The following is a 15,509-nucleotide window of genomic DNA, read 5'->3' on the forward strand; positions in this document are numbered from 1 at the left end:
AAGATTTAGTCAGTCAAGTACATTACGGCTTATTTTAGTTTAGTAATAATTTTCTAATGAGATAATCAGGATTACCTCATCAATGTGATATAATTAGTGCGTCAAATCAAAGAAAGGTCATGTTCTAAGTAGCTGTTGATTCCTTATAGCAAGTAAATACATTAAATTCATTAAAATTTTTTTAAAATATTGAAAATTATTCTCAGAAACCTCATTACTACATTTATGGATCCCTAGGGGTTCAAGGACCTCATTACAAGGTAATTTGCTAAAGCGGGGGTGGCAAACTTTTCCTGTAAAGGGCCAGATAGTAAACATTTTATGCTTTGTGGTCTATACAGTCCCTGTCACAACTATACAACGCTGCCGTTGTAGAGTGAAAGCACCCATAGATGATACAAATTAATGAGCATTGCTGAGTTCCAATGAAATTTTATTTATGGATACTGAAATCTAAATTTGATATAATTTTCACGTGTGGCAGAATATTACTTTTCTTTTGCTTTTTTTCAACCATTTAAAATGGAAAACCCACTCTTAACTCACAAGCTGTAGGAAAACAGTGGCAGGCAGGCTGTCTGTATTTGGCCGGCTGGCCAGTTTGCCAACCCCACAGTTAGATTCTCATTCTGCCCCAGTTCCAGCATTAGGTGATTCTTGTCGCCCTAAGGGTCTAGATGAGGCCCAGAGGAGGATTAAGTTTGAACTCAAACCCAGGCTTCGTGCTGGCTTAACACTGTTAAGAGCGCTTAACACTGCTCTGAGCTGATGTTTAGTCATGATTTCAGATGTGGTCTCTGTATCCATGTGGTGCAGAAAATAGATGTGTGGTCAGCGGCCCTTTCCAGGAGTTGACCATGTAAGGGTTGTCCTCTTATTAGCAGCCAGTGGCAACGTTATTGTGTCAAGCCTGACCCTAGGCTTACAGCACTGTTTTCGTTTATACCTCTCTCGGGTTGCGCGGCCCCGGAGGGCCATCTGTCCCTTACTATTTGAGTCCCTGTTGTCTCATTGGCGGCTTTCTGAGCAGCTGCAAAATGTTTTTAACTTGAAGTGGAAGTTGGGGTCACCGGCGTCGTCAGGCCTGAACAGTCTCTCAGCAAGGGCTCTTTCAACTCAGACATTGACTAGCTTAGGACTCGGGTGAGTGTCAAACTAACTCCTCCCACTTTCCCACGGCTGGACTTTCACTGTTGGTGACAATGAGGCATTTCACGAGGGCTGGGGAATAATGTGCACTGCTTTTTTGTGTTGTTTTCGGAAACTGCTTGGTTGCCTAGCACCACAGTTTTCTGCCTCGTCGTTCGTCTTTGTGACTCATCTGCACCGGTAGCCCCGCAACCGGAGCTCGGCGGCAGGAGTCCAGAGAGGGACCAGCGGTGCTCACGCGCGCTCAGGGGGCGGGGGTAGCGCCGCCCACCCCGGAGGATCATGCTGCGAGGCAAGTCCCGGCTCAACGTGGAGCAGGTGGGCTACAGTCCCGGCCAGCTCCTGGAGCGGAGACAGCTCCTGGCAGGGCGCACTCCTCGGAGCCCCGGCCGGTAAGTCACGTGAGCGTCTGCGCCTGCGCCCGCGCCGGCGCAGCTTTACGTCACCAACGCGCGCCGCACTTGCGCAATGCGGCCTGCCGCCCGGCACTAGCCGGCACTTCCGGCGCGCCACGCCTCCGTCGACCTGCACGGGAGCAGACACGGTGAGGTCGCTGAACCCGGCCCGCCTGCGAGCACCTGCTACGGCCTTGGCTGCGCTATGGAGCGCCTTGATAAAGCAGCGCTGAATGCACTGCAGTCGCCTGACTTCAGGTAGTCCCGAGCGGGGCCCAGGCCGGGCAGGGGCCCGGGCCTCGAGGCGACCTGGCCCTGGCCTGGGAGTGGGGTGTGAGGGAAGGCCCGAGCCGAGCGGGCTGGCCTTCGGTGGGCGTGAGACCTGGACCCTCGGGGGAGGGCTGCGGGGTGGGGAAGAAGGGAAGCAGATTGGGGCCTGCAGCGTCTCACCGCACGGGGGCAGGGACCCGGGGTCATAGGGGAGAAGTCGGTTGGCCTTCAGCTCATGCTTCTGTTCTACCACTTCCTCTCGCTGTCGTCTTGTTTTGCGATCTTGCTCTCTGCAATCTCTCCCCACTGCAGGGTGAGCTCCCTGAGGACAGGAACCCGGCCTTCTTCATCTCCGTGTCCCGTACGGGGCCTGCATCGTCGGGGCTTAAATGTTTGCTGTACGAATGAACGAAGGGAGGGGAGTAGGGGCTCTCCCTGGTTTGAGACTGCTTCACTTGGAGTACTTTGGGGGTTGGTGGCGAGTAAAACGGTAGTGGTAGTTCTGGCCGAGTAGCCTAGCCAATGATACTCGGTAGACAAGAGGGTGGAGAGGAATTTGGCCACCATTTGATGATGACCTACTGTGTGCCAGTCTCAACTTACGCTTTTGATTACATACGTTAGCAAAATTAAGAAAGTGCTCAGTTTGCGTTTTTTAAAGTATAGTTTATTGTCAAGTTGGTTTCCATATAACACCCAGTGCTCTTCCCCACAAGTGCCCTCTCCATGACCATCACCCCCTTCCTTTTTCTCCCTCCCCCTTCAGCCCTCAGTTCGTTTTCAGTATTCAAGAGTCTCTAATGATTTGCCTCCCTCCCTCTCCCTGACTCTTCCCCCCCCTTCCCCTCCCCATGGTCCTCTGTTAGTGAGTGAGTGTGAACTGGGGAAATGGCTTTTTTTTTTTTAAAGAAGAAGTTGACTGCGGACAAATCACTTGCCCAAGAGCACACAGTTAGGCCACATTAAATTAGTAAGTGTTGAAGGTGAAATTTGACCAGTCCCACAGATTTCAAAGCCCGTGATCTTTGGAACCCCGTGACATTTTACACTGTCTTACGATGTCACTCTAAATGCTTATTATTATAATTATTATTTACTAGTGAGGATACCAACAGATATTTTTCTCAAGTACCGTAAGAATATGGTTTAGCCCTCCTGAAGTGATTCTAGTGTTTCCTAATTGAATTTGCAGCGTAATCTACTTGCAGTGGAAATCTTGCTTGCCACAGAAGGGAACATAGTAAATTCTTTTTCACTTTTTACTCTAAGCTCCAAAAATTTGACTTTTATTCTGGGTTATGACCTCACAAATATGGGACAGAGCATATATAAAGTTAAGCACCCAAACTTTTGAAAACTAGTAAGTTTCCTTTAGTGTTTACAGGACATTTTCTCTGTGGCTTCCAGCCACACCGCCACTGCACCTGGAAGTTCTGCTGGCACAAGCCAGTTTATGTGTAACAGGTGAATTATTCTAAAACAAAGCAACTGATATTGTTCAGTTGATTTCTTCTTTGTATCTCTTGTTGGGTTTTAAGTGAGACTTGTTAGAAATGAAGAATGGGAAAGTCCAGAATTCAAGTGGGCCTCAAAGAAATAAGTCAGAATGAACTTACTGTCCCTATACTTTGAAAACCACGTAGAGTTTACCCACTTCATACCAACTTCTGCAGCAAGCACTAAGCAGATAGAGCTTCCCATGTTCCCTTCTGTGGCAAACTTGACGTTTAGTGTGTGGGGCTAGACATTAACATGTAGAAAAGATTATGTTTGAGCCGTGGGATTGTAAATAATTTTGTTTGCCTTAAACCATTTTTATGTGGTATTCTATCTTTTCAATAATAATGTTTTCTGAAAGCCAGGTCAGATACTACATATTCAAGAGACATAATCTCAAGAACAAAATGAGTTAACTCTCAGGCTTTGTTTCTTTATCAGGTTAGGTATCTTAACTTTGCATACCTAAAACGCATGCTTTAACTCACTATAGAAACAACCAAGAAGGCCATGTTTTTTTGTTGCGGTTCATAAAAGAAGGGGTCGAATGCTTACGTTGAAGTTTTGTAGAACTACTCATATTCTTCATGAACATTACACAATAAATTTCTGTAAACGTTTCCTCCTAGGAAACAGTTTAAAGGAGCATAAGTATATGAGATGGTAATGGTATACCTCAGTAGTTACCATAGTAGGATGTGTTAAAAGATGGTCCAGTAAAGTGTGGAAAGAAAATATTAGAACTTACACATGAATTTATTTTTAACCTTATGCTTTTTTAGTATCTTTTTGCACATGGTTTGTATTTTAAGGAATGTATTGATAATATTTGTGTAGATAAATGTGTTTAAAAAATAAGTATGTCTGTATGGGGTATGTGGTCAAAACTTATACTTGAAGAAGGATTCATAGTCAAAAGAGTTTGTAGACCAGAAACTTGAGACGTTCCTTTCCTTTCTAGATAGAAAGAAACCTCCTAGCTAATAATTTACACAGTTAGAAGAACCTCTGCCTGGATTTTCTAGGGCTCCAGAGAAATGTGCAGGACTATATAGGAAGCAAGCTGGCATATTTAATGCTGTAAGAAGAGGTAAAAGATACAGGAAAGATACTTGGAGGAGAGGCTAATTTGGTGGGGGTGGGGAGTGGACCTTGAAGATTGGGCCATCTCCTTTCGAAAGATACAGATAAAAACCAGAGCATCTGAGGATTACCAGAAAGAGAATTAATTAAGTCCAAATGTTGAGTATAGGCATAAAGGTTGAAGTATGTTAAGGTGGTCTGAGAATGGTTCCATTTACGGGACAAAAAGGACCTTCGCTAAGTGACTCAAGCTGTAGGGTTTACTGCTTTTACAACACAGGTGGTGAAGTACAGAGGTGTGTAGGATTGCTGGAGACTTACTATAGCTCTCAGTAATGTTGCTCATTTGTAACAGCGTGTAGGACAAACGCTGACACGTATTTACTTATTTATTGAAAAGCCAGTGAAATAACATTAAGGAACATTTTTAAAATAAGAAAATAACTTGATTTTTGTATATTGTTCTGGAGTCCTTTTTATGTAAACACATTTTTAACATAACGGGAACAGCATATGTCAGGGGTTCATCAGGTTTTTCTGTAAAGGGCCAGATTGTAAATGCTAGGTTATGAAGGCTGTATAGTCTGGCACCACAACTTAGCTTGTCCTTTGTAGCTCCAAAGCTGTCTTATTTTTTAAAATGTTTTTATTTATTTCCGAGAAAGCGAGAGAGAGAGAGCATGTGCAAGTAGAGGAGGGGCAGAGAGAAAGAGGGAGACACAGAATCCCAAGCAGGCTCCAGGCTCTGAGTGAGCTGTCAGCACATGACGTGGGGCTTGAACTCATGAGCCCATGCACTGTGAGGTCGTGACCTGAGCCACGCAGGCGCCCCCAAAGCCATCGTAGATGGTACATAAACAAACGGGTGTGTCTGCTCCAGCTAAACTTTATTTGTAGAAATAGGCATTGGGCCCTCACACGTTTTTTGCAGACTCTGTATATACATGATATGATGTAGTTTGCCGTGTTCATTTATCACACCAATACTTTCTAAGTAATGGTCAATTCTCTTATTTTTTCTTTTTATGTTTTTATGTTTATTTTTGGGAATGAGAGAAAGAGACAGACAGACAGACAGAGTGTGAATTGGAGAGGAGCAGAGAGCAAGGGAGACACAGAATCCAAAGTAGGCTTCAGGCTCTGAGCTGTCAGCACAGAGTGTGACACAGGGCTCAAACCCACAGACTGTGAGATCATGGTCTGAGCCGAAGTCAGATTCTCAACCGACTGAGCCACCCAGGCGACCCAGGCAGAATTCTTTTTAATGTGTCCCTATATTGATGCATATCATTTGTGGAACCCATTTTGTTATTATGGACATTTTTGTGTTATCCAGTTTGGTTTGTGCTTTTATGTTAATCCTTATATTAATGTTTTTATGTAGCAGATTAATCACATTTGTTTTTCTTCATAAAATTTGAAAAACTTGGTAACATTCTTTAGAGTAGTTTTATTGTACTCTGGATGGAACAGAACTTTTTCCGTTGGAATATTTCCCTGATTTAAAAATAGCCATGGACAAATAGAATTCACTGAATAGGTGTTTTGACATTAAATTTTTAATGTATCCATGTTACATGAAGACCAGCTAAGTTTTACTATAGCAATTTAATTACAAACAATTAAAGTAAGTTTCCTTTAGCCACATCCAGGTTGTTCTAGGCTGCTTTTTCTTTGGAGATTCTCATACCTTGTTTGTGCTGTATCCAGCTAGCCCTCGGTAGGATGCTTTGTGAATGAACATTCACTAATTGTGGACATTCTTTAGTTGTTTTCTTTGTACCTTTTCCTTTACTACCTCCATTATAAAATGGGTCAGTAGGGCACACTTGCATAGCACTTTGAAGACTACAAACCACTTTCATACTTTGAGGCTTCCTCTCATGCTGGGTCTCTTGAATGGTTTTTGGGTCTCTAGGATCTTCCAGTTTTGAGTCCCTAAGTCGACCTTCTTCCTCTGCCCACGGCTTCCAAGGCAGGGGCATGGTTTCCAGTGTCTTCTCTGTGCGTATTTATAGTGTTTATGGACACAAGAACAGTTGGAAATAGCCTGGCAGGTTCTGATTTTCTCTTTGTTTACTTTATTCCAGAAATGAAAGTTCATTAGCATCTACCCTGAAGACGCTCCTGTTCTTCACAGCTTTAATGATCACTGTACCTATTGGGTTGTATTTCACGACTAAGTCTTATGTTTTTGAAGGTAATCCTAGATGATAAAACAAGACCTTTTCCCCCTTAGCATAAGTATATTTAAGACTCCGTGTTTTTGTGATCTCCTTATATCTGTATGCTAGGTACTCTTCATTTGCTTTTTCCATCTGTTTCTGTATTGCTTTTCAAAAATTGTGTTGTTGAAATCAATTTTCCTTCATGAAATTCACTTTGTCATCATTTAGTATGTTAGCTTGACAGTGTATTTGTGGGTGGTTTTCTGTGAAATAGCTTGTAGTCCTTTCTTTTATTCTACTTCTGAGAGTAGTCAGCTGACATGGGAGGGGGAATTTGGGAGAATGTCCCTTTGGTGGCAGCCATTAGTAGGAGGAGAAAATAAAGTCCTCCTTTTTATGTTGAAGTCTTTAAGTAAAGTGATAAAGTTTTCATTCAGAATAATGTCTTTGTGTATAGAAGGTTTTCAAATCTTTAAATGAATACTTGATTTATCACCACCCAAAGTATTATTTTTTTAATTGCCTAACTACCTAAATAAGTATATACCTAATAAAAATTAGTATGCTTTGTTTTTTTCACTTTGATAAATTTTGGAATAAAATGGAAACTTTTTTTCTCTTGATAGGCGCCTTTGGGATGTCCAATAGGGACAGCTATTTTTATGCTGCTATTGTTGCGGTGGTCGCCGTCCACGTGGTCTTGGCCCTCTTTGTTTATGTGGCCTGGAATGAAGGCTCACGACAGTGGCGTGAAGGCAAACAGGATTAAATTGGACATCACCTTTCGATAGCATTAAATTGGCTTTTAAAAATGGTAAATGCGTCTGGGATATTGATGATTTCAATAAAGTTGAGAACATGTTAAAATCAATCTGAAGGAGTCACATTTGACTAGTGTTAACTTTTGATGTTTCTAATACAATGATTTGTATCATCAGTTTTAACTGAATGAACCTCTCATTTGCTAATGAGAATTTGAAAAAGTTAAGTTGATCACAAGTAAGTATCTTAACTTAGTGACACTTTTTGGGAAGAATTTGATTATCTGACGACCAAAAGTGTTCTATAGCATTTTGTCTTTTGGTTGGTTTTAACTTTCACTCGTCTGGATATATTAAGATGTACACAGTGAGGCAAATCTAAACTGTTCTTCACTGGAACACGTTCCTTGACTATCACAAAAGTCATGGGTTGTTGGATTTTAGGTTGTAAATTCCTATGCAGAATTGCTTGAATTGTGGATTTTGGACTTAATCTGAATGTCAGTGAGAAATTTTGTGCAAAGTGTAATCCATAGTCAATAGGAATCTTTCATTACATTAATTCACGGGGAAACTAGGCTGAATCACACTCATTTGTGTAAAAGGACTGGTTTTCTGATGACCTAGGCAGCAAAAGCAGAGGTAGGTAGCTGGGTGCTCAGCCTGTGCTTCCAGACGGACTTGGAATGCTCCGCTCTGCTGTGCCATTCAGCACTGAAGTCATGCTTCCATTACAGGCTTTGTGTACACTCCCTTTCCGTTTGTTGTTCCTAATTTTTAATAATGTATACGCTAGGAAATTATGTTTAAATGTATTTATTTTTCACATACTTAGGAAGTATAAACAATCCTGAGAGTAGATTATTTTTATCATCCATGAAGTATTCTTGAGATCACTAGTGAAGTCTTTGTTTTTTTTTTTTTGGTGGTTGTTTTGTTTTTTTAGAGCAAGAACACACAGCTGAACATGTTTGCAAGTGGGGAAGGGGCAGAGAGGGAGAGAGAATACCAAGCAGGCTCCAAGCTCAGGGCTCCATCCCACCACCCAGAGATCATGACCTCCGCTGAAATCAAGAGTTGGACGCTCAACCGACTGCGCCATCCGGGCGCCCTACACGAATCTTTCTTATTCAGAGCTGTTCTATCCCACATATGTATAGTTGGATCACCGTGAGGTCGTATCTGATAGAAAAAGACTCTGTGGTTTTATTTCACTATCCTTAGTGTGTTCTTTCTAGCTACTTACTACAGTCTAAAACACAACTGGAAAAACGCATAGAGAAACAGAGAATTTAAATTCCCTGTGATGTTACCATCTGGAAATAACCCACTGTTTTGCTTTAGACCCTGTGTGCATTTCCTAATGCTAGTTCAGTACTCCGAACGTTTGGTTTAAGTTTAAATTCTGCCTGTGTTACCTGACGGCTATTTGCATTTTTCCAGATGAATGATTATTGGCCATTTCCTTAAAAAAAGTACATTCTACCTTTACCTTTTTACTAGATTTCTCATTGTTTAAATTTCCTGTTACTTGTAATTCGTAATACAATGGCCCTTACTGTTTTGACATTACTGATTTGTCCACCCTTATTTTTGATGTGGAACTGGACTAAAGGAATAGGGAAATGGTTAGGCATTAAAGCTAAATAGGCATTTGTATTTAATTGTTGAGAAAAAGGATTATTGTAGGACATTTTTTATTGCTTATAGTTAAATATTGTCTACACTTTAATTGTCTTTAAGCAGTTACTCTAAATGTAAAGTGTTTTAAAGACTGCATTTTTAGTGTAAAATTGTACACATTTAATATAAAATTGTAGAATGCCCCAGTTTGAGTCTGGGGTACTATGTGGTAGATTTCTAAATGCTCATCCCTTCTTTAGTCATACTTAGAATTATTGTCCACTTAGTTCCTTTTCTATAAACCAAGGTTTTGTACTTTTGGGATCTTATGCTATTTGTAAAATATTAATGCCCAATATTAGATTATTTTGTTTTCAGACATTTGCTGGGTATAAAATGATATGGATGTTCTTCTGCAAGTATTTAATCCTGGAATTCATGCAAAAGCAGTTGTAATTTTCTCTTGGGAAAAGTACCAAGTGTTTGGAAATTAGAATTGGATCCTAGGGTTGATATTTAGGATTGTTACAATATAGACTTGTTTTCAAACCAGTTGAGTTTTTCCTAGAGTTTTAACTATTAACTCATTACTTTGCTGCTCTTGAAATAACATGGTATTTGACATACAGATTTATTTTTCAAGATGTCTCATGGATTTCCTGTTGCACAATGTACATATTTCAGGATGTATAGAAAGGAAAGCTACAATTGAGCCCTTATAAATATTTTAAGATAGGAATATGTTCACTGTTGTTTGAAGATGGATTATAAGAGTAACCTCAATTAGGAAGCATAACTTAAAGTGTTAGCACAAACTACTGATAAACACATTATCTTCCTCACCTTGCCTCCGATTTTGCCCCCTCCCCGAATATAATCATTCCTTCCCATTGCTAACAAATGAAATGTGTTGTAGAATGTATCTGATGTTATTCGCTCTTAAGTGGATAGGTAACATTTTACATGTAACAGCAGAATTCAGTTTTGAGTTGTTACTGAAGGAATTTAAGCATCCATTAAAAAAGACCTCCTGTTTCATGGAAACCTAACAAATACATTGTAATAATACTATTTTTATCATAAAAATCTTAGCACCCTTGCCAAAAGAGGCAACTGATTGATGTGTTTGATGTTTATTTGCCATTTACATATGAATTTTATATATACGTCTGAGTACCCAAGGAGACCAGTAGAAACAGTTAAATAAGATGTTCCCAAGGAAAGATGATAGCCAATGGTACATGATACAAAGGATTTAAATCCTGATTTAAAAATTGTGTGTGTATTTCTCATCTCTCGACAACTTCGTGTTTATTGTTTTATTTATGACCCAGTGAAGTTGTAGAGCATTGTTGGACCCAGTTTATAAATGGTTCAGCAATGCTCCAGAATTTGTCACTTGTCTTCCTTAGGTCAGCAATCTGTGTCCTCCAACAGAGAAGTATGACTTTATTCAGACTGTACTCTTACATTTAAGATAGTTCTGCTAGAGCTGGGCTGAAGCAACACATGAATAACTTGACAAGATTTCTTCTTTTTTCAGAGGGAAAGGGTAACCTGAGAAAATAAATTCTTTTCAGGGACTTTGGGAACTGAGTGGTAACTTACATGTAATGAATGAATAGTTGAATCTTTTATATATTCATTAAAATAGTTTGGAACTCCTCAACTTATCATCACTCCTGGCCACATTTTTCTTTCCTGTCTCATTGGTACATATACTCGAGTAGTATCTGCATTCTTTTTTAACATGTTCTTATTTGTCAGTCACAGAGACTTGTCTTCCTTTTTTTCAAGTTCAGTGAAATCTCACTGAACGGTAAAAATAGCAATAGCTAACAACATCTGCACAGCACCTTACAGTTTGCAAAGAACGTTCACATATTCCTGTTTGAGTTTAGCATAGTGATCCTGGTACAAGATACCTCTTCACATTCTTGCCGAAGATGTTAGAATCTTTTAACTCAGTAGAGTCATTGAATATGCTGTAGTCTTTGAATAGTGCCCTGACTAGGGGCAGGGTTTACATGCACTATTTTGAAAGGTGTGTCATTATTGAAATGGGTGGCTTGAGTTCTTTAGCCACGTGGATCAGATTTACTTTTGTAAGTGATACTTTTCTAACTGCTACCTGGGTGGATTTTGTATCCGTTATATTCCAGCCTGTAATTTGTATAAATTTACCATCTGTTGTCATTAAAAAAGTGTTTGTAATGCCACTTTGATGTGTCCTGATTCAATGAACAGTAAGTTTATTAACATCTTTTTAAAACATGTTTACCTTTGTTTTGTACCATATAAAATATATACAGAGTTGTCAAGGGTAAGCTCTTACGCAATAATTGTAGGCCGGAGATGCTCAAACTGGTGGGGGCTCCGAGGGGTACAGAGACAGGAAGGGCTGGTTATACCTCATCTGTGGTGGACCCATCGGAAGTGGTGTGGCAGTGGGGCAAAGAAAGCAGCATCTTACCCTGTGGGTTTTTAAAGAAAATTCATTTGGGGATGAATGGGCTTCAAGTCTTGATAAAGGAATAAAGTCCAGAAATACTTGTGGCTAGTCAATTAAATATGGGGGTAGTCAAGTCCTTCCATTAGCCAGCATGCCACCCTACTGTGTCAGCTGCCTGTGCCCGTGGCCTTTTAGCCACCTGTTGATTGTACTCCAGCTCCTTTCTGTGCTTCTGAGGGCTCTAGCTGGTTCTTAATAAATACTATCCACTTCTCAAAAAGTTTTGAGACATCTTAGTATCAAAATATACGGATTATATACGATTGTGTTCTTATGCAAAAGTACAGATTTACTGCCCAGACCTACTGAGTCAGAACCTCTGGGGCAGGGCTCTGAAAATACATGTCTGTAACAGGCCATATCTGATGAATCCGAATCCAGTTTGAAAACTGCTGCTAGAGATTGGAAATAGTTAATGTAGGTTTTTAATGCTGGAATTGAAGATGTTTGTATAAAGCAGGCCTCAGATAGACACTTTATTAACCAAAGGTGGAATCCTGCATAAATCACAAGAGCTTTATTGAGTCCTGGACCATCATGTTGACTTTGCTTCACAGTTAATGAATTCTATGAACATGAGTACCGCGGACAGACAGCACTCTTAGAAGCAGCTTAGGCATATTTAAAACATGGCCACTGCTGCTCCCCTGATGCATTCCTCTTACTTGGATTTTTCATTATTGTGGTCTTTAAAGACAGGCAAAAGCTAGCACAGGCACTTAAGAGAGTTTGGTTTCAAAAGTAAAGGAGGTAAAGGAGAAGACCAGAAGTAGTTTCCTAGGTATATCCGCCCTATTAATAGTATGACTCCCCTGCCCCCAAATATTTGTCCTGTCACTGCCTATATCTTCCCAGTTCATTTCATGTACACCCTGCTATTTTGCCCATGTTCACTCGCGCCTCAGCTGCCTGGTACCCTCTCCCCCAGATCCTCTTGGGGCTGGCTCTTTCTCACCCTTTAGGTCTTAACTGTAATGTAGCCTCTCCAGAGAGGCCTCCCCCTTCACAACACATAATATTGGATACAATTATCCTGTTTGTTCACCTACCTCCACTATGCTGTATGCTCAGGAGAGTAGGCACTGTCTTATTCACCACTGACCCCCCAGTGGCTAGTCCTTATTTTAGAAAGAATGTTGTTGGGCAACAGAGACCATAATTCAAACTGGCTTAAACAGTGGAAGAGGCCAGAGTGGGGCCAATCCATTCGCATGGTTTAGAATTTCTGCTCCATTTCTCTGGAATTCTCTCTGCATGTCCTTCTCAGTGTGTTGGTGACATCTTCAGGCATCGCTGCCTTGTGGTGACAGAGTGGCTGCTGCCATTCTGGGCCTTCATCTGCACACCACAGACTGTCATCCAACCAGTGAAGAAACCCCTGGACTTTACTCTGGATGGACTCAGCTTACATACCCACCCAGGAAACAATCACTTTGGCAAGGCAATGCCAAGCATTCGGTTGAGTTATGCCTGGACAGGTGCCCAGTCTCATGCCAATCACTTGGGCATCGTACTGATTAACTTAGGCCACTCAGTGCTCACCCCTGAGGAAGGGATTTGATGTTGGTGAGGCTCCCAGAATGTTCGCTACAGGGCTCAACAGATTTGTTAAATGAAAATGGCACTATGCAGTATATACATGCATATGTAGATATGGATATGGATGTAGGTACATAGGGATATAGACAGATGAATAGATGGGTGGGAGTCATGCACTTTGGAGCACAGGACTAGTGTCAATGTCAGGACAGACCAGGACCTGGTGTGAGGCCGCCCTCCAGAGGACCTTAAAGTTGCATGAGGGCTGGGCTGCTAGTAAGTGGCAATATACCAACACAGTCCCTCTGTACCAAATTTTGTCAGTTCTGCCTCAGGAAAAAAACTGAAGCAGTTGGAGAATCACCAAGTTTTTTCTCCCATCTGTATCTGTGGCTCTCTGTTTTTCAGGACTCTGTGCTCTTCTCTGAAGCCCTAAAATATCCCCTCTCCACCACTCCCCACTGCATCTGTGGTTCTTTATAAACACAGGTACGCACAGGTGGCACGCTTTAGACCTGCATACAAGCAAAGCAGCAGTGCAGCGCATGGCACCTGGGGTTTTCCTGGGTAACTAGGTTTCATAGAACACAGCAGTTACAGTCATTCAGCTAGGATCCTGCTTAAGACATGTACTACAGAAAATAGTGGCAAGAGGCAACCTGGCACCTGGGTCTGGAGACACTAGCCAGTACTCTGCTGTGTGATTCTGCAGTTATCAGCAACATCATCAAGTTTAGCTCTCGCCCTTTAATGGGCACAAAAACAGAAAAAAAATTAGAGTCGAAATAATCTGATTTTTATCAGTTATATGTAAACTATAGAAATATGTGTTTTAGGGGCGCCTGGGTGGCTCAGTTGGTTAAGCCTCCAACTTCGGCTCAAGTCAGATCTCACGTTCGTGTGTTCAAGCCCCGCGTCAGGCTCTGTGCTGACGGCTAGCTCAGAGCCTGGAGCCTGCTTCTGGTTCTGTGTCTCCTTCTCTCTCTGCCCCTCCCCCTCTCATGCTCTGTCTCTCTCTGTATCAAAAATAAATAAAACATTTAAAAAAAAAAGAAATATGTGTTTTAAAAGAAAGTGTATATTGCACAGCCTGCTGCTATTGCTTTAAAATGATCAAAATAGAAACTTAATCTTTTGGATGGCTGTGAAAATGAATGTCTGCTCACACTTCCACATTCCATTTCTTTCCTAAAAATTGGGTGTAGGACAGGCCGAGGGCACCATACCTTTCCGTCTCCTAGTATTTCTGCTGCTTCTACTTAGACACAGTCCTCTGCCTTCACTCTTTGCTCAGTCTTCTCTCCCAACCCATCTTGGACCAACTAGGATCGGGATTGAAAGTTGAATGGGAAATGAATAGAAAAGACAGTAAAACGGAATAAGCAAGAGAAGTTAAACCAGTTTTTCCAATTGATTTGGCGGAAGGGCAGAAGTGTCTGGTGAGAAAGGCCATGTGTGTGGTAGGCAGAATGCTAAGGTGCCCCCAAGAGTCCCACTGCTTGGTGTACATGCCTTGTATCTTCCCCACCTCTTGATTACAGATGGAAACTGTCGATGTGATGGGATAGTAGCTCTCTGGATTAGGTCACTGCATGAGTTTGCTCAGGCTGCTATAACCAAGCACCACACACGGTGGGGCTTAAACAACAGAACTGTATTGTTGCACAGTTCTTCTGGTGGCCACAAGTCCAAGATCCAGGTGTTGGCAGAGTTAGTTAATTCTGAGGAAACTTGGCTTGTACATGGCCGTCTCCTCCCTGTGTCTTCACATGCTCTTCCCTCTGTATGCCTGTGTCCTAATCTTTTCTTATAAGGACACGAGTCATATTGGGTTAGAGTTCACCCTGATAACCTCATTTTTAATTACCTCTTTAAAGGCGGCATCCAAATACACTCATGTTCTAAAGTACTAGGGGTTAGGACCTCAACATAGAAATTGGGGAGAAGGAGACACAATTCAGTCCACAACACTATGGTGTGTAGTCTGGTAGGCAGAATAATGACTGCCCAAAGATGATCACATCTTAATCCTTGGAACCTGTGAAAAAGAAATGAAAGGTGTAGATAGACTGAAGGTTGTTATTTAGCTGACAGAGAGGGAGAGTATCCTGGATTATTTGGATGGACTCAATATTATTACAAGGGTTTTATGGTAGACTAAAAAATAGCTCCAAAGATATATGCACTTACTAATTTCTAGAACCTGTGAATATTACCTTATATGCCAAGAATGGATATCACTTCATATGGAGAAAGAAGTGATTAAATTAAGGGTCTTGAGAGGAGTTTACCTGGATTATCTTGGTAGATAATCTTTATAATCTCTCATAAACTACATGCATTCACATATATCCTTATAAGAGGGAAGCAGAGGGAGTTTGAAAGAGACTCACACGGAAGAGAAGGCCATGTGAAAACAGAGGCAGAGACTACAGTGATGTGGCCACACGCCAAGGAATGCTGGGGCCACCAAAAACTCGAAGAGACAGGGGAGGATCCTCCCGTAGAGCCT

At 41.5% G+C, this 15,509-nt stretch overlaps 1 protein-coding gene across 3 annotated transcripts; it reads left to right on the forward strand.

Annotated features, from left to right (window-relative positions):
- The first annotated feature begins 1,355 nt into the window (after positions 1 to 1,355).
- VMA21 (vacuolar ATPase assembly factor VMA21) lies at positions 1,356 to 11,165 on the forward strand. Of its 3 annotated transcripts, XM_029930779.1 has the most exons (4): positions 1,356 to 1,541; positions 6,485 to 6,594; positions 7,189 to 7,376; positions 8,270 to 11,165. In XM_029930779.1, the coding sequence occupies exons 1-3, from the start codon at positions 1,432 to 1,434 to the stop codon at positions 7,329 to 7,331; spliced, it is 363 nt and encodes a 120-aa protein (XP_029786639.1). In that variant the 5' UTR covers positions 1,356 to 1,431; the 3' UTR covers positions 7,332 to 7,376; positions 8,270 to 11,165. The 3 variants fall into 3 exon arrangements, with proteins under 3 accessions (XP_029786639.1, XP_029786638.1, XP_029786640.1); XM_029930778.1 differs by lacking the exon at positions 8,270 to 11,165 and having other exon boundaries at positions 7,189 to 7,433; XM_029930780.1 differs by lacking the exons at positions 1,356 to 1,541; positions 8,270 to 11,165 and adding an exon at positions 1,645 to 1,802 and having other exon boundaries at positions 7,189 to 7,433.
- Positions 11,166 to 15,509: the final 4,344 nt, after the last annotated feature.

The sequence above is a fragment of the Suricata suricatta genome, chromosome X (genome assembly GCF_006229205.1).
Source record: "Suricata suricatta isolate VVHF042 chromosome X, meerkat_22Aug2017_6uvM2_HiC, whole genome shotgun sequence".
Classification (NCBI taxonomy): domain Eukaryota; kingdom Metazoa; phylum Chordata; class Mammalia; order Carnivora; family Herpestidae; genus Suricata; species Suricata suricatta.